This window comes from Erinaceus europaeus, chromosome 12 (genome assembly GCF_950295315.1).
Source record: "Erinaceus europaeus chromosome 12, mEriEur2.1, whole genome shotgun sequence".
Lineage (NCBI taxonomy): Eukaryota > Metazoa > Chordata > Mammalia > Eulipotyphla > Erinaceidae > Erinaceus > Erinaceus europaeus.
The window spans coordinates 63,646,626-63,667,373 of record NC_080173.1 but is presented as its reverse complement, the minus strand read 5'-3'; the positions used below and the strand labels follow the sequence as shown (position 1 = coordinate 63,667,373).

The following is a 20,748-nucleotide window of genomic DNA, read 5'->3' as shown; positions in this document are numbered from 1 at the left end:
AATAATAACAATAATAATAATAGATTGCTGGCCTGGTTTAGCGGTTCTGCCCAGAAACCCTTGTGCCTGAGGCAGTGCAGCTTCAAATTTAAACTCGTACTCTCTCATCCACCAGGAAAAAATAAATAAATAAAACAGAAACATTAAGTGCTGGCATTATTATTTCTCCTGCTTCCCATAGTAAACATTGTATATTTGCTTTAATCTTGTTATCTATAGGGATGACGACCTGTCAGTACTAAAAATTATATTAAGTACCATTAATAGGGAGCCAGGGGTGGTGCAACTGGTTAAGTGCGCATAATAGTAACCCAAGGAACTATGCAAAGACCCAGGTTCAAGTTCCTGCTCTCCATCTGCAGTGAGGAAGCTGCACAAGCAGTGAAGCAGGTCTGCAGGTGTCTTTCTCCCTCCCTTTCTGTCTCCCCCTCACCCCCCTTTTTTTAAACAGAGCACTGGTCAGCTCTGGCTTATGGCCATGCAGGGCATTGAACCTGGGACTTCTGAGCCTCAGGCATGACAGTTTGTTTGCATAACCATTATGTCCCCACCCTCCTCAATTTCTCTGTCCTATCAAATATAAATGGAAGTAAAAAAGAAAAGAAAAGGGGCCAGGTGGTGGCACACCTGGTTAGCACGCACAGTGCACAAGGATACAGGTTCAAGCTCCTATTCCCCACCTGCAGGGGGAAAGCTTCACAGGTGGTGAAGCAGGGCTGCAGGTGTCTCTCTACCTCCCCCTCCCCTCTCAATTTCTGTCTCTATCCAATAATAAATTTAAAAAAAAATAAAAGAAAGAAAAAATGACCACTAGAAGCAGTGGATCCGTAGTGCCAGCAGCGAGAGCCCCAATAAGTGGAGGCAAAAAATAAATAAATAAATAAATAAATAAACACTAATAACTGTAATAAATATTTCTCCTTGGAAAACAAACAAAAATAAATAGGAAAATAATTAAGAGATCTGGGCAATGACGCCTGATAGAGTGCACGTTACCATATACAAGGACCCAGGGTCAAGTCCCTGGTCCTCACCTGCAGGGGATTGCTTCACAACAGTGAAGCAGTGTTTCAGGTGTCTATCTCCCCTTCCCTTTCTATGACCAAAAATAAATAAAATTAAAAACAAGAGGGGGAGCTGGGCGGTGGTGCGGGGAATTAAGCGCAGATGGTGTAAAGCGCACAGACCAGCATCAGGATCCCAGTTCTAGTCCCCGGCTCCCGACCTGCAGGGGGTTCGTTTCACAGGTGGTGAAGCAGGTCTGCAGGTGTCTATCTTTCTCTCTCCCTCTCTGTCTTCCCCTCCTCTCTAGATTTCTCTCTGTCCCAAAAACGACAGCAATAACAACAACAATAATAACAACGATGATAAACAACAAGGGCAGAAAAAGGGGGGGAAAATAAAGTTAAAAAAATTAAAAACAAGAAAAATAACTAAGTAGGACCAGAGGAAGAGGAAATTGCAATATTAATAGGAAGAGAAAGACGTGGTAAAACATATTTCTTTATACTATTTTTTTTTTTTGCCTCCAGTGTTATTGGGGGGGGTCACATGAATCCACTGTTGCTGGAGGCCATCTTGTTTCCACTGTTGTTGCTGTTATTGTTATTGGATAGGACAGAGAGAAATTGAGAGAGGAGGGGAAGACAGAGAGGAGGAGAGAAAGACACCTGAAAACCTGCTTCACCACTTGCGAAGCAACCCCCCTGCATTTGAGGAGCTGGGGGCTCGAACCAGGATCCTTGAGTCAGACTTTATTCTTCGCATTATGTGTGCATGACCCAGTGCACTGCTGCTGGACCCCTTCTTTACAATAACTTTAAGAGCTGTTTTCTGGCAAGATCATTTCCTACTGTTATCAATAATCGAACTTATTAAAAATGAGAAGAATCAGTCAAAAACAAAGTAAGAATAATCAGAAAAAGAGAGAGATCAATCTTAAAATGAAATTATATTATTAGATGATTTATTTGAGCTTGAAAAGTGGCCATCAAGAGGCCGGGTGATTCGAGCCCCCCCATCCCCACATGCAGGGGAGTCGCTTCACAGGCGGTGAAGCAGGTATGCAGGTGTCTATCTTTCTCTCCCCTCTCTCTCTATCTTCCCCTCCTCTCTCCATTTCTTTTTTTTTTTATTTTTTATTTTTTATTATTATTTTTTTTTTTCTTCTTTTCCTCCTCCAGGGTTATTGCTGGGCTCGGTGCCTGCACCATGAATCCACCGCTCCTGGAGGCCTTTTTTTCCCCCCCTTTTGTTGCCCTTGTTGTAGCTTCGTTGTGGTTATTATTATTGCCCTTGTTGGATAGGACAGAGAGAAATGGAGAGAGGAGGGGAAGACAGAGAAGGGGAGAGAAAGACAGACACCTGCAGACCTGCTTCACCGCCTGTGAAGCGACTCCCCTGCAGGTGGGGAGCCGGGGGCTCGAACCGGGATCCTTATGCCGGTCCCTGCGCTTTGCGCCGCATGCGCTTTGCGCCGCATGCGCTTTGCGCCGCATGCGCTTTGCGCCGCATGCGCTTTGCGCCGCATGCGCTTTGCGCCGCATGCGCTTTGCGCCGCATGCGCTTTGCGCCGCATGCGCTTTGCGCCGCATGCGCTTTGCGCCGCATGCGCTTTGCGCCGCATGCGCTTTGCGCCGCATGCGCTTTGCGCCGCATGCGCTTTGCGCCGCATGCGCTTTGCGCCGCATGCGCTTTGCGCCGCATGCGCTTTGCGCCGCATGCGCTTAACCCACTGCGCCACCGCCCGACCCCCCTCCTCTCTCCATTTCTCTCTGTCCTATCCAACAACAAAAGCAACGTCAACAATGGCAATAATAACCACAACGAGGCTGCAACAACTAGGGCAACAAAAAGGGGGAAAAATGGCCTCCAGGAGCGGTGGATTCATGGTGCAGGCACCGAGCCCAGCAATAACCCTGGAGGGAAAAAAAAAAAAAAGAGGCCGGGTGATAGCGCACCAGGTTAAGCGCACATAGTACCAAGCGCAAGGACCTACGTAAGGATCCAGATTCGAGCCCTGGGCTTGCCACTTGCGGGGAGGGGGGTGGTGGTGTCGCTTCACAAGTGGTGAAGCAAGTCCGCAGGTATCTTTCTCCCTCCCTTTCTATCTTCCCCATCTCTCTCAACTTCTCTTTGTCCTATCTAATAAAAAGTGGGAAAAATGGCCTCCAGGAGCAGTCAGTGCATTTTTAGTGCAGCACTAAGCCCCAGCAATAAACCTGGAGGCAGAAAAAAAAAAAAAGTGGCCATGATTAGCATAGTACTGTGAAACGAAAAAAAAAATCTGTACCCACTGTGTCTACCTACAACAGTAATATGATGGCTTCTATAGAAACAACATTCTATTTCTTACAGGCCCCGCCTTCTTCAAAGAGCAATCAGTAAACAGTCAATAAAAATCATTTTAATCGGGGGTCCGGCAGTAGCGCAGCGGGTTAAGCGCACCTGGCGTAAAGCGCAAGGACCAGCGCAAGGATCCCCACCTGCAGGGGAGTCGCTTCACAGGCGGTGAAGCAGGTCTGCAGGTATCTATCTTTGTCTTCTCCTCCTCTCTCTATTTCTCTCTGTCCTATCCAACAATGAACAACAATAATTACAACAACAAGGGCAACAAAAGAGGAAAAAAATCATTTTAATCATAGAATTTACTGCTAGTAAATGGCAACACAGCAGAAATAGGAGGTTGGTATAGTTTCCTGTGATGAGACACAGATAGATATAATAAAGTAAAAACTATTCCTTTCTTTTTTGAGAGTATCATTTAAACAAGTGGTGTAAGGGAATGCAGAGCGAACTGCAGCCCCACTTTTCCCCTGCAGGTAGAGTCCAGGGCCTTGAACCTGAGTCCCTACACATTGTAATGGTGCTTTCATTAGGCGCACCATTTCCTGACTCCACATTGAAGTAATCTTTAGTGCTACAGTGTCTGGCCCTCTCTGTTTCTGACTGGAATACATAGATATAATAATGGGGGAAGGGGCTGGGTGGTGGCACAGCTGGTAGAGCACACAAATTACAATGTGCAAAGGCCTCAGTTCAAGCCCCTGGTCACCACCTACAGAAGGGAAGCTTCTAAGTGAAGAAATGCTACAGGTCTATCTTTTTTTCTTTCTTTCTTCTCCTTCGTCTTCTTCTTTTTCTCCTTCTCCTTCCTCTTCTTTTTCTTCTTCTTAATATTATATGTATTTATTAATGAGGAAGAGAGAGAGAGAAAGAACCAGACATTCACTCTGGTACATGTATTGTCAGGGATTGAACTCAAGACTTCATGCATGAGAGTCCAATGCTTTTATCCACTGAGCCATCTCCCAGACCACAAAGTCTCTCTCTTCCTATCTCCTGATTCCCTCTCAATCTCTCTGTCTCTATCCACCATAAAGCAAATAAAATATTAAAAAATAATATAAATAAATCTAAATTCATACCCTTAATTATATTAATATTCTCCTGAGAGATGCTAATAACCACCTAGACTTTTTCTGCTACTTCATGGCCTCATTATGAATCCCCAAATTTACAATTTGCTTATATATTCAAATATATCAACAGGAATATCTTAACCATCGTATATTAAATTGTGCATTGAATTTCCTTCTTTTTCTTTTTTCCTTTTCTTGTTGTTGTTGCCAGGGCTACTAGAACTTCACTTTCTGTGGGCACTTTTTTTTTCTTCTTTCCAGATAAAGGGTAAGAGATAGAAAGTGACACCACAACAGCATTCCACCACCTGATAGCTTTTCTTGTGCATTGTGTTGCCTGCCATGTGGCTGCTGGGGCTCGAACCTGGGTCTTGTGCGTGGTATGTACTCTACCAGATGAACTATCTCCTGGTCAGTCACCTACCTGGAATACTTACGAAGTAAAACAAGCGGGCATGGGGTCGGGGGTTGTTCTCATGCCAGAGGATCCAAAGTACCAGATTCAATTCTCCATATCACCATATAAGCCAGACCTAAACTCAGGTTAAAAAAAAAAGACAAAGCATAAAGCTATAATTTTCTTGAACAAAAAATGTCTTAAGATTAATAGCACTTCGGGGCCTGGGGTAGTGCAGCAGTTTAAGCACATGTGGCACAAAGTGCAAGGACTGGCTTAAGGATCCCAGTTGGAGCTCCCGGCACCCCACCTGCAGGGGAGTCGCTTCACAGGTGGTGAAGCGGGTCTGCAGGTGTCTTTCTCTTCCCCTCTCTGTGTTCCCCTCCTCTCTCCATTTCTCTCTGTCCTATCCAACAACAATGACAACAATAATAGTAACAACAGCACTGATGAACAACAAGGGCAACAAAAGGGGAAAAATGGCCTCCAGGAGCAGTGGATTCGTAGTGCAGGCAGGCACTGAGCCCCAGCAATAACCCTGGAGGAGGGAAAAAAAAAGATTAATAGCACTTAAATTTAAAAAAATTTCTGCCAACAACGAAGACATCAAAAACAACAGTAATAACTACAACAATAAAACAACAAGGGCAAAAACAAAGGGAAAATGAATGAATAAATAAATAAATAACAAAAAATAAAATAAACTTTATGAAAAAAATTTTTCAGTACTACTGACCTAATGTATATATGTTTTAATTATAGTTATTTATTGGATAGACAGCCAGAAATCAAGAGGGAAGGGGGAGACAGGGAGAGAGACAGAGACACACCTGCAGCCCTGCTTCACCACTTGCAAAGCTTTCCCCCAGCAGATGGAGATTGGAGGCTAGAACCCAGCTCCTTGTGCAGTGCAATATGTGCACTCAACCAGGTACACCACCACCCGGCTTCTTTGACCTAATATTTTTATTAATTTTATTTGTTGTTAATAATACAGTGTAAGAGTACTGTGTATAGTTCCACACCATACCCACCATCATAATTCTTTTTTTTTTTAAGTCTCTCTCTCTCTTTTTTTTTTTTTGAATATTTTTTATTCTACTTATTTATTTGCCTCTAGGGTTATCTCTGGGACTCTGCCTGCACTATGAATCCACTGCTCCTGGAGGAGGCTATATTTTTCCCTTTTGTTGCCCTTGTTTATCATTGTTGTTGTTGGATAGGACAGAGAGAAATGGAGAGAGGAGGGGAAGAGAAAGACAGACACCTGTAGACCTGCTTCACTGCCCCCCTGTAGGTGGGGAGCCAGAGGCTTGAACCCGCATCCTTTATAAGGTCCTTACGCTTCAAGCCCTGTGCAGTTTAACCTGCTGTGCCACCGTCCAGCCCCCACCCAGCCCCCACCACCATAGTTCTTACAAGTCTTAGAAAGTTTGCTTGGGGGCAGGGGTAGAAAGCATAATGGTTATGCAAAGTAATCCCATGCCTGAGGCTCTGAAATCCCAGATTCAATCCCCTGCACTGACATAAGCCAAAATTGATCAGTGCTCTGATAAAAAAAAAAAGGGTGGGAGTCAGGCGGTAGCGCAGCGGGTTAAGCGTAAGTGGTGCAAAGAGCAAGGGCCGGTGGAAGAATCCAGGTTCCAGCCCCTGGCTCCCCACCTACAACTCTGAAACAGGTCTGCAGATAGATATCTCTTTCCCTCCTCTCTCCATTTCTCTCTGTCCTACCCAACAACGACGATGACAACAAGAATAACTACAACAATAAAACAACAAAAGGGAATTAAAAAAGGAGGGGGCCTGGTGGCGCACAGGTTGAGCGCACATATTACAGTGCGCAAGGACCCAGGTTTGAGCCCCCAGTCTTCACCTGGAGGGGGAAATTTTTCCTGAGTGGCAAAGCAGTGCTGTAGGTGTCTCTCTGTCTCTCTCCTTCTCTAGCACCCTCTCCCCTCTCAATTTCTGACTGTCTCTATCGAATAAATAAATAAGTATAATAAAAAAATCTTGAAAAGAAAGTTTGCTTGTTTCTATTTTTTTTTCTTTTGGAAGTTTATGTGTATCAAATCTCAGTTCCACATGACTGAAACTACTCAGTAGTTACACTGACCTAATATTAATCAATAGAAGTTGAGTCTGAATAATTCTTTTTTAAAATAATGTATTTATTTATTTATTTTTTTACCAGAGCACTGCTCAGCTGCTGCTTACGATGGTACAGGGGATTGGACCTGGGACTTTGGAGCCTCAGGCATGAGAGTCTGTTTGTATAACCATTATGCCCCTGCCCAGAGCCTGAATAATTCTAAAGTGATGGGGGGGGGGGGGCTGGGTGATGGTACACACATATTACCAAGCACAAAGACCCAGGTTCCAGATCCCCACTTGCAAGGAAGGATACTTTGTGAACTGTAAAGCAGGTCTGCAGATGTCTATCTTTTCCTCTTTCTCTCTTTTTAAGATTTAATAATCTTTTAAATAGACTATATATTTTTTAAAGATTTTATTTATTTATTAATGAGAAACATAGGAGAGAGAAAGAACCAGGCATAACCCTGGTACATGTGCTGCCGGGGCTTGAACTCAGGACCTCATGCATGATAGTCAAATATTTTATCCACTTCGCCACCTCCCAGGTCACAGACTATGTCTTTTAAAAATATTTTATTTATTTATTTATTTATTTATGAGAAAGATAGGAGAAAGAACTAAACATCACTCTGATGCCACCTCCCAGACCACAACACACCTTTTTTAAAGTAAATTTATTATTATTATTATCATTTTACTTTTTGTATTATTTACCAGAGCCCTGCTCACTTCTGGTTTTTGGGGGTCGAACTGAGGACCTCATGCTTGAGAGTTCAAAGCTTTATCACTGAGCCACCTCCCAGACCACAACACACCTTTTTTAAAGTAAATTTATTATTATTATCATTTTACGTTTATATTGTTTACCAGAGCCCTGCTCACTTCTGGCTTATTTATAGTGGGGGGGGAGGGTTAAATTTGGGACTATGGAGCCTCAGGCATTAGAGTCTCTGCATAACCATTATGCTATCTACCCCCATCCTTTCTCCCTCCTATCTACCGGTCGCTTCTCAATTTCTCTTTGCCCTCTCAAATAAAAATAAAGTAGAAAGAAAAAGGAAAAAAATGCCTGCCAGGAGCAATGGATTCTTAGTGCTAGCACTGGGCCCAGCAATAACCCTGGAGGTAATAACAATCAATCAATCAATCAATAATTCTCCTCTAGGGAGGAGGACCTGCAGCTGGGTAGAGTGCACACATTACCATGCATGAGGGCCGGGTCTGTGGGCACCCATAGGAGATAAGCTTCAAGAGAGGTGGAGCAGTGCTGCCATGTCTTTCTGTCTCTCTTCCTCTGTTTCATTTGCTAGTTTGAAATGGGGGGGGGGGGGCATTTGCAATGGTGCAACCACTAAGCCCCAGAGAAGTCCGATAGAAAAAGAAAAAAAAAGCATACTCATCTCTTCTGCTGTTAACCAAGTTGACCAATGTTAGAAAGTAAACAAACCTACTGAAATAATATCCTTTTTGGTTAGCTTTTAAGAATTGTTTATATGTGTTGTATGAAAGGAGAGAAGGTTAGCACTCCCCTTGACAAGGATGGAAGAGGCTTCGGCCGGCAACACACATACGGTTAAGGCATTGCCACCTACTTCATGGCATCTAACCGCCGTTTTTTTTTTAATCATAATAAGAAATACTAATAAAAAAGAAAATAAATAAAAACTAAAAAAAATAGCAAAAAACAAAAAAGAATTGTGTATATATATATATATATATATATTTTTTTTTTTAAAAAAGATTTTTTGAAGTATTGGGACTCGGGCGGTAGTGCAGCGGGTGCAAAGCGCAAGGACCAGCGTAAGGATCCTGGTTGGAACCCTGGCTCCTCACCTGCAGGGGGTTGCTTCACAAGCGGTGAAGCAGGTCTGCAGGTGTTTTTCTCTCCCCCTCTCTGTCTTCTCCTCCTCTCTCTATTTCTTTCTGTCCTACCCAACAATGACGACATCAATAACAACATTAATAACTACAACAATAAAACAAGGGCAACAAAAGAGAATAAATAAATATTTTTAAAAAACTGTTTAACACACGGTGCAAAGCGCAAGGACCAGCGTAAGGATCCCAGTTCAAGTCTCAGTTCCCCACCTACAGGGGGGGTCACCCGCTTCACAGGGGGTGAAGCAGGTCTTGCAGGTGTCTTTCTCTCCCCCTCTCTGTCTTTCCCTTCTCTATCCATTTCTCTCTGTCCTGTCCAACAACAATAATAACAACAATGACAATAAACAACAAGGACAACAAAAGGGGAATAAACAGATTTTTAAAAAACTGTTTTAAAAAAAGGTTTTTTTGAAGTAGTGACAAATTATTTATTAGGTAGAGACAGAAATTGAGAGGGAGGCCAAAGTCCCAGGTTCAATCCCCCACACCACCATAAGCCAGAGTTTTAATTAAAAAATTTAAAAAAATAAAAGAAAGAAATTGAGGAGGGAGAGATGGAGAGCGACACAGACCCCTTCAGCCCTGCTTCACCATTAGTGAAGTTTTGCATCTGCAGGTGGGGACCCGTAGCTTGAACCTGGGTCCTTGTGCACTGTAATGTGTGCACTTAACCAAGTGTGCCACTACCAGCCCCCCCCCCTTTTTCCAACTCTCAGTTTCATAAAATGTCAGTCAAGAGGTTGGTGAAATATGCAGCTCACTTGGATAATGTGCTGCTTTACCAGCTTCCAGCCTGGCCCCCATGAAATTGAAGGAAGCTTGGATGCTATGGTTCCTCCTTCTCCTGAAAAAGTCAGCATGGAGAGACATGCCCCAGAAACGACAATAAGTAAGTTTCTGTTTTTCTGTAGAAAAAAGATATATAGGGGAGTGGGCAGTAGGGTATTGGGTTAAGCACACGTGGCTTAACCCGGTGGCTCCCCACCTGCAGGGGAGTCGCTTCACAGGCGGTGAAGCAGGTCTGCAGGTGTCTATCTTTCTCTCCCCCTGTCTTCCCCTCCTCTCTCCATTTCTCTGTCCTATCCAACAATGCCGACATCAATAACAACAATAATTACAACAAAAATAAAAAACAAGGGCAACAAAAGGGAAATAAAAATAAATATATTGAAAAGATATATGGGGCAGGGGTAGATAGCATAATGGTTTAATGGCTATGCAAAGAGATTCTCATGCCTGTAGTTCCAATGTCCCAGGTTCAATCCCCTGCACCATCATAAGCCAGCGCTGAGCCTTGCTCTGGTAATATATATATACATAAGCACACAATTTTGTGAACTATAACATAGTTCAAGAACTATCGACAGGGCAGGGGTAGATAACATGATGGTTATGCAAGCACACTGTCATGCCTGAGGCTTTGAAGTCCCAGTTTCAATCCCCTGTACCACCGTAAACCTGAGCTGATCAGTGCTCGGGAAAAAAAGTATCAACAATCTTTAATCTTTATAGTTCTATTGAAGATTAAATTGCGATCCTATTTTTATTTTCAAAACCAGAGCATTGTACAGGTTTACTTTATGATGGTGCAGGGAACTGAACCTGGAACTTCAGAGCCTCAGGCAATTAAAGTCTTTTGCATAACCATTATGCACTCTCACCCTAAATCATGATTCTGTTTTGAGATTACCAAGACACATTCGTATAGTACACTCAGTCATATTTTAGGACTAAGATGCCCTTCTCTTAAATAAACTGTTTTACTTTATTCTACAATCAAATATATTTACTTATGACTGAGTATGAGGGGTGTTTCTGAGCTTTGTTTTCAGTCCTCGCTTATTATCTATTGTTTATTACTTTGAGAGGCCAAATTAATTTCCACACTGTGCGACCACTCTCAGAGGGAGTAGAGACCCAACAGCTACGATTCATTCTGCAAACCCTCACTGGACACCGCAGCGCCAGGCCCCGCGGGGCGGCGAAGGGAGAGAAGGTACCGCCGCCACGAGCCCGAGCGCGGGACTGAGCGATGCCAAGTTGAATTCTGAACGGAAGGTGGAACGACTCTTAGTGTAGAATATTTACTACGGAATCTAGACTAGGTTCTCTTAGAGACTTGTCTAGACCTGATGGTATGAGGGCGCGGGGACATTACCCACCTACCCCCATTAAAAAAAAAAAATCACTGGGGAATGTTATGCATGTACAAACTATTGTATTTACTGTTGAATGTAAAACATTAATTCCCCAATAAAGAAATAAATTTTTTTAAAAAATCACTCCCCGGCTGGGGACCGAATTAGTCGCAAACCCCAGAACCCGGTCGTATCCGGAGCTGCCCCGGTTTCCGCAGCAACCGCTCCGCCCCGTCCCCTTTGACCCCGCCCCCGGGTGTCTTTCCCGCCAAGGCGGTTAGCGCCGAAGAGCATGATGGGACAAGGCTCCAGGTTAGGTTTCGCTAGATCCTTTCGAGGCGCCGCGTAGTTTTAAAGGACGCTCAATTCTAGGGAAACTGACTATCTTCCAAGTCTCGAAGAGATTAATAGCCTCTTTAACATGAGCTCTGCACTTAATTTTTAACTAAGGTCTGATCACTCCAGTAGCAAACTTCTCCGCAGATCGGAAGCGTGGGACTCTTTTTACTCTCTGCGCGGAGGGTGACGTCGCGCGTGCGTGCGTAAGAGCTCTTTCACAACACCCGTTACGCTCTTGCGCATGCGTGTGGGGATCAAATAGCCGCTTCCTCCGCTTCTTTTCCTCCCTCCCCCTGTATCCGTGCGCGGTGCAGATAAAGGCGCCATTTTGGAGGGGCCGCGGGAGACGTGGTGTCGCTGTGGGCTCGCTCTGCCGTGCGCTAGGCTTGGTGGGAAGGCCTGTTCTCGAGTCCGCGCTTTTCGTCGCCGCCATGTCGGGAGGTGGTGTTATTCGTGGCCCAGCAGGGAACAACGATTGCCGTATCTACGTGGGCAACTTACCTCCAGACATCCGAACCAAGGACATTGAGGACGTGTTTTACAAATACGGTGCTATCCGTGACATCGACCTCAAGAATCGCCGCGGAGGACCGCCCTTCGCCTTCGTGGAATTCGAGGATCCGAGGTGAGGCGGCCTGGGGCCCGCTACTCTGAAGGGGCTAAAGTTGGCGTAGTTGGGGAAGCCTCCGAGGCCTAGAGACTGGGGCCGCGCGGAGAGTGAGGGGGGGGCGGGGGGCCTTTTAGATCGGGAACCAGACGCTGTCGCCCTTGAAGAGTCGGGAGAGGAGCGGAGTGGGGCGGCTTGTCTGGTTGCGGGGCCCCGCGGCGGGCTGGGAGCGGGAAGCCGAGGCGCTGCTTGCTGGGTGGGGGAAGGGCCCTTCCTATTATGCGGCGCATGTGGGCTCTGCCTCGCCGGCTGCGCATGTGCGGCCCGGCGGGCCCGGCCCTCAGCCGCTTTGCTTTCTCCGATCACGCAGAGACGCGGAAGACGCGGTGTACGGTCGCGACGGCTATGATTACGATGGATACCGCTTGCGGGTGGAGTTTCCTCGAAGCGGCCGCGGAACCGGCCGAGGCGGCGGCGGGGGTGGAGGTGGTGGAGCTCCCCGAGGCCGCTATGGCCCCCCGTCCCGGCGCTCTGAAAACAGAGTGGTTGTCTCTGGTGAGTTTACTGCTCCTGTGGGTTGGTCGGAAGGGACGGAGAGCACTTGAAAAATGTTCCTTGTGTAACCAGGGTAGCAAAGGCAAGTTTTTGTTGCTTAAAGTTAAGTTTCTTGCGTGAAGTGAGTAAATGAACAGACAACTGTCATGAGGTCTCTAAGCTTGGTCTGGGTGCTTGGTTTATGGAGAGCATGGGTCAAGAAATAAGCTTGGCTTTCTGGATTCCAGGATTTCTTTTTTAGAGATACTGAGACCAGAGCGCACTGCTCAGCTCTGGCTTATGGTGGACCTGGGGATTGAACCTGGGTCCTCAGCGCCTCAAGCAGGCGGTAAAGCCTTTTCTGTAACCATTGTGCTGTCTCCCCAGCCCTGGATTCCTTTTTTGTTTGTTTGTTTGTGTTTGCCTCCAGGGTTATTGCTGGGGCTGGGTGCTCCTGGAGGCCATTTTTTTGTTGCAGTTATTATCACTGTTATTGATGTCATTGTTGTTGGATAGGACAGAGAAATGGAGAGAGGAGGAAAAACACCTGCAGACTTGCTTCACTGCCCGTGAAGCGACTCCCCTACAGGTGGGGAGCCGGGGGCTCGAATTGGGATCCTTAGCTGGTCCTTGCGCTTTGCGCCACGTGCGCTTAACTCGCTGCGCCACCGCCGATCCCCGGATTCCAGACTTTTAATCTGCTCTTGACTCTAGGACCGTACACACAATCCAGAATTTAAGTGACCGTTGTTTTAATGTGAGCTATGTGTTTAACGTGACTTGTAGGATAACTGAGTGGTGTTCGGGGAAATCAATTTTTCAGGACTGCCTCCAAGTGGAAGTTGGCAGGATTTGAAGGATCACATGCGTGAAGCAGGTGATGTATGTTATGCTGATGTTTACCGAGATGGCACTGGTGTCGTGGAGTTTGTACGGAAAGAAGATATGACCTATGCAGTTCGAAAACTGGATAACACTAAGTTTAGATCTCATGAGGTAGGTTATATGCTTATTCTTTTCTTTGAACAGAATTGGATACAGTGGTCTTAACAGTGGAACTTGAAGGTAAGATGCAGGCAAGGATTGTCCACCTAGAGTTCCAGATTCTGGTTTTAGTACATTGTATTCAGCATGCCTGAAGACAGCTGAAAGCTTAGATCTTTCAATCGAAAAGTTCTGTCTATTCAATAGGGAGAAACTGCCTACATCCGGGTTAAAGTTGATGGGCCCAGAAGTCCAAGTTATGGAAGATCTCGATCTCGAAGCCGTAGTCGTAGCAGAAGCCGTAGCAGAAGCAACAGCAGGAGTCGCAGTTATTCCCCAAGGAGAAGCAGAGGATCACCACGCTATTCTCCCCGTCATAGCAGATCTCGCTCTCGTACATAAGATGATTGGTGACACTTTTTGTAGAACCCATGTTGTATACAGTTTTCCTTTACTCAGTACAATCTTTTCATTTTTTAATTCAAACTGTTTTGTTCAGAATGGGCTAAAGTGTTGAATTGCATTCTTGTGTAATATCCCCTTGCTCCTAACATCCACACATTATCCTCATGTCTGATAAATTGTATTTTAAGTGATGTCATAGACAGGATTGTTTAAATTTAGTTAACTCTTCCATGCTCTTCAGACTGTGATACTGTGTAAATGTCTTTTCTGCTCTGGTTTGTGTGAACTGGGATGTTGGGGGGTGTTGGTGGTTATCTTATCTGGGGAAGTTCTTATGTTTATCTTGCTTTTCATGTGTCTTTCTGTAGACATGTCTGAAGAGATGGATTAAGAATGCTTTGGATTAAGGATTGTGGAGCACATTTCAATCATTTTAGGATTGTCAAAAGGAGGATTGAGGAGGATCAGATCAATAATGGAGGCAATGGTATGACTCCAAGTGCTATTGTCACAGATGAAATTGGCAGTATTGACCTTATACTAAAAGGCAAGGGTTAAAAATAACTACATTTACCTTAAAACAATCTTTGCCATTATCTTTACTACAATTGCTTTCCTCTTTAAGCCTTGGCAATTGTGGCAAAATTACTTTGCCCATTTTATAACAGTTTATTTTGCTTCCTTCCCCCTTTTTTGTTTTAATAGGGACTAATGTGGGAAGAACTGGCTAATTTGTCACAGTGCTTAGTTACAACTGTTAATGTGTGACCTGCTGTTGGTGTACATGTGGGTACAGGGTGTCTTTAATTCCAACCAGATAGAGTATAATATCAATACTGCTAAATCTGCATGTCCTCTGTGTGACTGATATAGCATTGCTATTTCATTTTTTTAAGACAAAATGAAAGCAAAATATAGAATTCCAAAGTACTGTGTAGATAACCTAGTTGGGAATACTTTTAAGTCTCACCTTCCTTATAATATTCATAATTGACTCATGTTTAAAACACTCGTAATTTACAAATTAAATTGCAGATGGGAGCATTAGATCTAGTTTAGATATAGGTGGGTAGCAGTACCAGTAATCTTTTCAATTACATAACTTTTTGCAACCACAAAACCTGTAATACGCTGTACAGTAACAAGTGTTGGCATTATCAGTTGAACTGTAAATATAAAATGCTTCTTCCAATTAGTCTCTATGATGATTTAAGTTTCTAAAATTAATCTGAACACCAGAAACTTGTTTTGGGGAATTTGATAGTTATTGATGTACATCTGTTAAACAGATGACAGACATAACTGATCATTCCCCAGAAACCTTTTTTGATTACAGTATCTAACATTTTGCCTCCTCTTTTTTGGTTTTGCTGGTTATAAAGGTTTGGATTGGAGAGGGCTCACTGGATCCCAATCCTTGGAGCTGGATCATTGGATTCAAATCATAATGTGGATAGGATAGGGAGGATGAATTACAAGGATTCATGGAGCGGGATCAGATTACCAGGAACATAGGAGTGGATTCCTGCCCCAACCAAACCGCATTCGTGTGGATTTTTTTATCAACTTAATTGGCTATTCCAAAGATTTTTTTTTTTCCTATTTTTGACGATTGGAGCCCTTAAGATGCACGATGGAATTGTGTTTTGCATTTTTTGGTAAAAGGAGCAAAGCGAGGACCTGGAGATAATACGCTGGAGCAATCTCCTTGGAAGGATTCAGCACGAGTAGATGGTAAACATTTAAAGGGGTAAGGGGGGGGGTTTGTTTAAAGTAGTAATCAGTAAGTCACTTCTAAATTTAAAACTATTGGAGTTGAAGAATAAGTAGGTTTCCAATTGGCTATTGCCGTTTTTCTTTGAAAAAAAAAATAAACATTTTTTAAAAAACTATGCATGGTTGTCCTTTTTCCTTTTCATACCAGATTTTTTAATTGACTAGGCTTACCAGTTTTTACAATTAAAATAAAATTGTTTGTATTTAGTTTATTAAAGATATTTGAATCTTGGTGAATTATACTAGTTGCCTGTTAAAACTTGTAAAAGTCTGGGAGAGGTCAAAGGTGAGAATAGTGCAATTGGCAGTACGGCAAGTGGGGTTGGGGTCTAGTAGCAAAAAGAGAAGCTTTCCCATACTTAGGCCAAAAATGATTAAGAGTTTTAGATGATGCTTATTGGACTTAATCAGGCTTTAATGCCAAATTGCATGGTGACTAGTTAATGTTGACTTGGAGTTTTTTATTCTCAGTCATACAAAATTGTATGTTAAATTCAGACTAGCATACTCCTAATGAGTGAAGTTGTGAATAATTGCTGATAAAAAGCTGGGAATTCTTCAGATTTTTTACCCTATTCTCAGCCAAAGTTCTCTTCAAAAAATATCAGATGGTTGTATCTTGCAGTATCTTTTTTTTTTTTTAATTTCTTTAGTGGGGAATTAATGTTTTACATTCGGCAGTAAATATAATAGTTTGTACATGCATAATATTCCCAGTTTTCCATATAACAATACAACCCCCACTAGGTCCTCTGTCATCCTTTTTGGACCTGTATTCTTCCCCCCCCCCCCTCAGTTTTTTATCTTTTGCTTGGTGTACCTTTGGTGCAAATATTTCAGTGTGCTTTGAGTTGGGGAAGTTTTTTTTTTTTAAAGATTTTATTTATTTATGAGAAAGATAGGAGGAGAGAGAACCAGACATCACTCTGGCGCATGTGCTGCCGGGGATCGAACTTGGGGCCTCATGCTTGAGAGACCAAAGCTTTTATCTCTCACTGTACCACCTCCCGGACCACGTGAAGTTTTTATTTTAAAGCTGGTCTTTTGAAATTACTGGTGACTGTCAGCTGTCAAACCACTCTACTCCACCCAAAAGGAATAAAACAAGGGTATTGAGGTGATAAAAACTTAAAAATTTGTAATCTTAGTGGAGGGAGTGGACCTCTAGAGATTTGCATACGGTCACCCAACCTGCACATTTAAATGAACCCTGTTGAATGTCTGAAGAAAAGGACTATTAAGTTCAAAGCACAGCATTCCACTTAAAGCATTTGGTATAAATTAAGATTAATATTCCCCCTTTTGTTGCCCTTGTTTTATTTTAGTTATTATTGATGTCATCATTATTGGATAGGACAGAAATGGAGAGAGGTGGGGAAGAGAAAGATAGACATCTGCATACCACCTGTGAAGCGACTCCCCTGCAGGTGGGGAACAGGCTTCAACCGGGATCCTTACACCGGTCCTTGCACTTTGTGCCATGTGTGCTTAACCCGCTGTGCTACAGCCCAACTCCCATAGGCTATATATATATATATATATATAGCTCTGGCTTGTGCAGGGGATTGAACCTGGGACTTTGGAGTCTCAGGCATGAGAATCTCTGCATAACCATTATGCTAGCTACCCTCACCCTATCCTATACAAGGATTTCTAAAAACATACTTGGACTTATTGGATATTTTAAAAATAATTTTGAAAAGGGCAGTGTAAGCTATATTTAGGCAAACCTGGATTCATTATGTTGAAAGTTTTAGGAACGTGATAAAAATGAAAAATTGCCTTTAAAGTATGTATTTAGTCTAAATTGGAAGTTGTGTTTACAATGAAAGTTTTAGTAGTTCTGAATTCAGACTAAAGAGAATATTCATGCCTGGTAGATAAATGATCTGAGTGTGTATCATCCATAAAAGTAGGACAGTAGGTTAAAATGGAAAATAGCCTGCTTTTAATTTTTTAGGAACTGGACCATAAACCTACCTATATTGGTAGTAAAAAAAAAATTGCAACTGAAAAAAGTGTCTAGGTGCCCCTCCCCTTCTGATTTTTATCTACTTAGAATATTGTAGGGATCCTATGATTAGTTTTATTTTCTGACCAAGGAAGCAATTTTCTTTAACATCAGACAGAATAACTCACCTTGCTCTCTTCAGTCTACTTTCTTCTGGATAAAAGGTAAGCTCATTTTCTGATTCCTAATTGTTTGGGATCTGAGTTGTATTTTAAAACTGGTTTTGTTTTGGACAGATCTTCCTTTTATGTTCCTTTCCTAAGTTTTATATTTTAAATATCCACCTACTGGACTACAGTATAATTTCTTTTTCAGTTATGTCTTTGAGGCGGATTTGCTTGTTAGGGCTGGTATTTGCAGGTTTCTGTGGAGATGAATTTCTTTGTATCTTTTGCTTTGTATATGAAGTTGTAATGAAAAAAAGATGTATGTATTTACCATAAATGGTATTAAAAGAAATTTTTATATGTAGACTGAAATTCTCTTAACTTACTTGATCACAGATTAAAGAATACAGAAGCAGAAAAAAAAAAATTCACGATCTCTTATCCAGAAAATTTCAAAACCAAATTTTGTGTTAATTAAATGTGAAATCTGACCAGACTGGATGTCTTCATTTTGTACTTACTGTGTGACCAAATGTGTCTTCCTGCAGAGACATTGTTTTCTTGCTGCCACAGGCTTTGAAGAATGTCTATATGTCTTCAAAAAGGGCAGATAACTCCCAAATACTTAATGCTCCCCAATAGTTAGGTAAAAGACTGTAGACTTACACTAGAATGTACAACTCTATAGCTTTTGTGTAATCTTAGGCCAGGGAAGAAAACATACCTTGAGTTTTGTATTCATTGAGATGTGAATTTCCCACCACTTTTTTTTTTTTTTAAGGTCAAAACAGTCACCAGGAAAAGGATATATTACTCATGGTGCTTTTTGTTAAAGTGAATTCAATAATTATATGCCATGGAGTATGGTCATAATATAGTCCTAGTCCCATAACCCACCTGTAGGGATGAAGTCTAACGGTATGTCTCCATATCACCCACTCCCTTCTCAAGATTTTTCACTTGGTGGACATTTTCAAAGGGAAAAATGACTAGTTCCCATGTAGTGGGCTTGTTTTTATACCTGAATACTACACAGCTCTGGCATATGATGGGTGATTGAACTGGGTCTTGAGTCTGCATAACCATTATGCTATCTCCCTGGCTGAGGGGATGATAAGGAAAATGGTACAAGATAGAAAAGGTTACTTTGGAGCGATGTTTCTATTTCAAGCCCCTGGTTTCACCTGCGGGGAGGAAGTTTCATGAGTGGTGAAGTTGTGCTGCAGATAGCTCTTTCCCTATTTCCTCTTGAATTTTGTTTCTGTCCAATAAAGTAAAAAATGAATAAAGTATTAAATTCAATCTCCAATTTTAGTGCTAAGGGAAAATCACTGCCACCAGAGGGAGCTATTCCTGCTCTAAAGGACCTGCTTAGTCCTATATTTCCAGTTCCAACATTAGTTTTGGCAAGTTTCTGTTCTGTAACAACCTCTGCCTTAAATCAGAATTAGATTTAGTTCTGACAGCTATTTCAAATCGGCTTTCTATCAAAGTAGGGCTATACACCTTGAGATGAAAAAGTACAGTTGACTTGTCTGCTCATAGTTGAGTTTTTGGAAATTAACACTTAAACATTTGTCATTTACCCATGTGCCTACTTCACATTATAAAAATGGAGGGCACACTTGCTTTATTTGATTTGCCACTACTTTTAGGCCTGTTAGTCAAGTAAGTTAGGAATACATAAAATATGAATGTTAGGTCTTAGCTGCAGGGAGGAAGCTACATGAGTGGTGAGATGGTGCTCTTAGCTTCCCCTTCCCTTCTTCTAGCGTTTGCTGCCCCCTTCCCTGAATTTATCCAAAAAAAAAAATCTTAAAAACATGAGTTTTGGGAGTCGGGCTGTGGCGCAGTGGGTTAAGTGCAGGTGGCGCAAAGTGCAAGAACCGGCATAAGGATCCCGGTTTAAGCCCCCGCTCCCCACCTACAGGGGAGTCACTTCACAGGTGGTGAAAGCAGGTCTGTAGGTGTCTTTCTCCATTTCTCTGTCCTATCCAACAATGACAGCAATAACTACAACAAGGGCAACAAAAGTATTTTTAAAACACGGGTTTTAGGGATCTGCTTTGAAGATTAAAACTGGGAAAAATAAAACATTGAAGTGAATAAAGAATTTTTTGCAGGACAAAACTTTAAAAAGTAGAAATTATTCTTTTTTAATGTTTTGATCATTATTCATTTGGTAGAGATAGCCAGAAATCAAGAGGGAGAGGGACAAAGACACCTGTAGCACTACTTCACTCACGAAGCTTTCCTCCTGCAGGTGGGGACTGGGGGACTGAACCCTTGGTCCTTGCACATTGTCATGTGTGCTTAACAAAGTGTGTGCGCCTCCTCTTGCCCCAGATTACCCTTCCTGCTAAAGTAATGTTTTTTTTCTTTTACCAGAGCACTATTTAGACCTAATTGAACCTGGGACCTTTGCTTCAGGCATGAAAGTCTTTTTGCATACCTATTATCTCCTCATCCCCTGAAGTTATAAATAGCAAAGATTACAGAAGGCAGCTCCTAGCTTTACTTGATGCAAATTGGTTTAAGAATACTGAACAAGCACAAATTTATGCCTGTCCTTAATGTCAAAAAAAAAACAAACAACCAAAACTTGTCCTTGTGAAGAGCCATGTGATCTAAAATTGCACAAATGAAAATAGGTTTTTTTTTTTAAATTGAAAGGCTACAAGTCAAGTGGTCTGGGAGGTGGCGCACTGGCTAAGGCATTAGACTCTCAAGCATGAGGTCCTAAGGTTGAGCCCAGGCAGCACATGTATCAGAGTGATGTCTGGTTCTTTTTCTCCTATCTTTCTTATTAATAAAATATTTTAAAAAGAAAAGAAAGGCTAGAAGCCAAGCAGTGGCACACCTAGTTGTTCACACTACCATGGACAGAGGCCCAGGCTCAAACTACCCCTCCCACTTCAAGGGGAGAAGCTTCGTGAGTGGGAAAGCAGTGCTACAGTTGTCTTCTCCCCTCTCAATTTCTGTACTATCAAAAAACAAAAAATTGAAAGGTTGGAGATTAAGTCTCAGGGATAGCACAGTTGTATCCTGGGAAGC

The 20,748-nt window shown here is 42.6% G+C and overlaps 2 protein-coding genes and 1 non-coding gene across 4 annotated transcripts in view; all 3 read left to right on the top strand.

The window, feature by feature from the left end:
- CUEDC1 (CUE domain containing 1) overlaps nucleotides 1-20,748 on the top strand; it is a 304,599-nt gene that overhangs the window by 90,991 nt on the left and 192,860 nt on the right. The window lies entirely within an intron of this gene.
- Nucleotides 8,408-8,530, top strand: LOC132542352 (U6atac minor spliceosomal RNA). The gene has a single exon (XR_009553433.1). It is a non-coding gene; the product is annotated as a U6atac minor spliceosomal RNA (small nuclear RNA).
- Nucleotides 11,564-18,190, top strand: SRSF1 (serine and arginine rich splicing factor 1). 2 transcript variants are annotated; one of them, XR_009553098.1, is made up of 5 exons: nucleotides 11,581-11,895; nucleotides 12,248-12,432; nucleotides 13,235-13,407; nucleotides 13,603-14,287; nucleotides 15,183-18,190. XR_009553098.1 is itself a non-coding variant. In XM_007537323.2 (4 exons), exons 1-4 carry the CDS (start codon nucleotides 11,702-11,704, stop codon nucleotides 13,795-13,797), a joined length of 747 nt encoding a protein of 248 aa, XP_007537385.1. In that variant the 5' UTR covers nucleotides 11,564-11,701; the 3' UTR covers nucleotides 13,798-18,190. The 2 variants fall into 2 exon arrangements, 1 of the variants encoding a protein (XP_007537385.1); XM_007537323.2 differs by having other exon boundaries at nucleotides 11,564-11,895; nucleotides 13,603-18,190.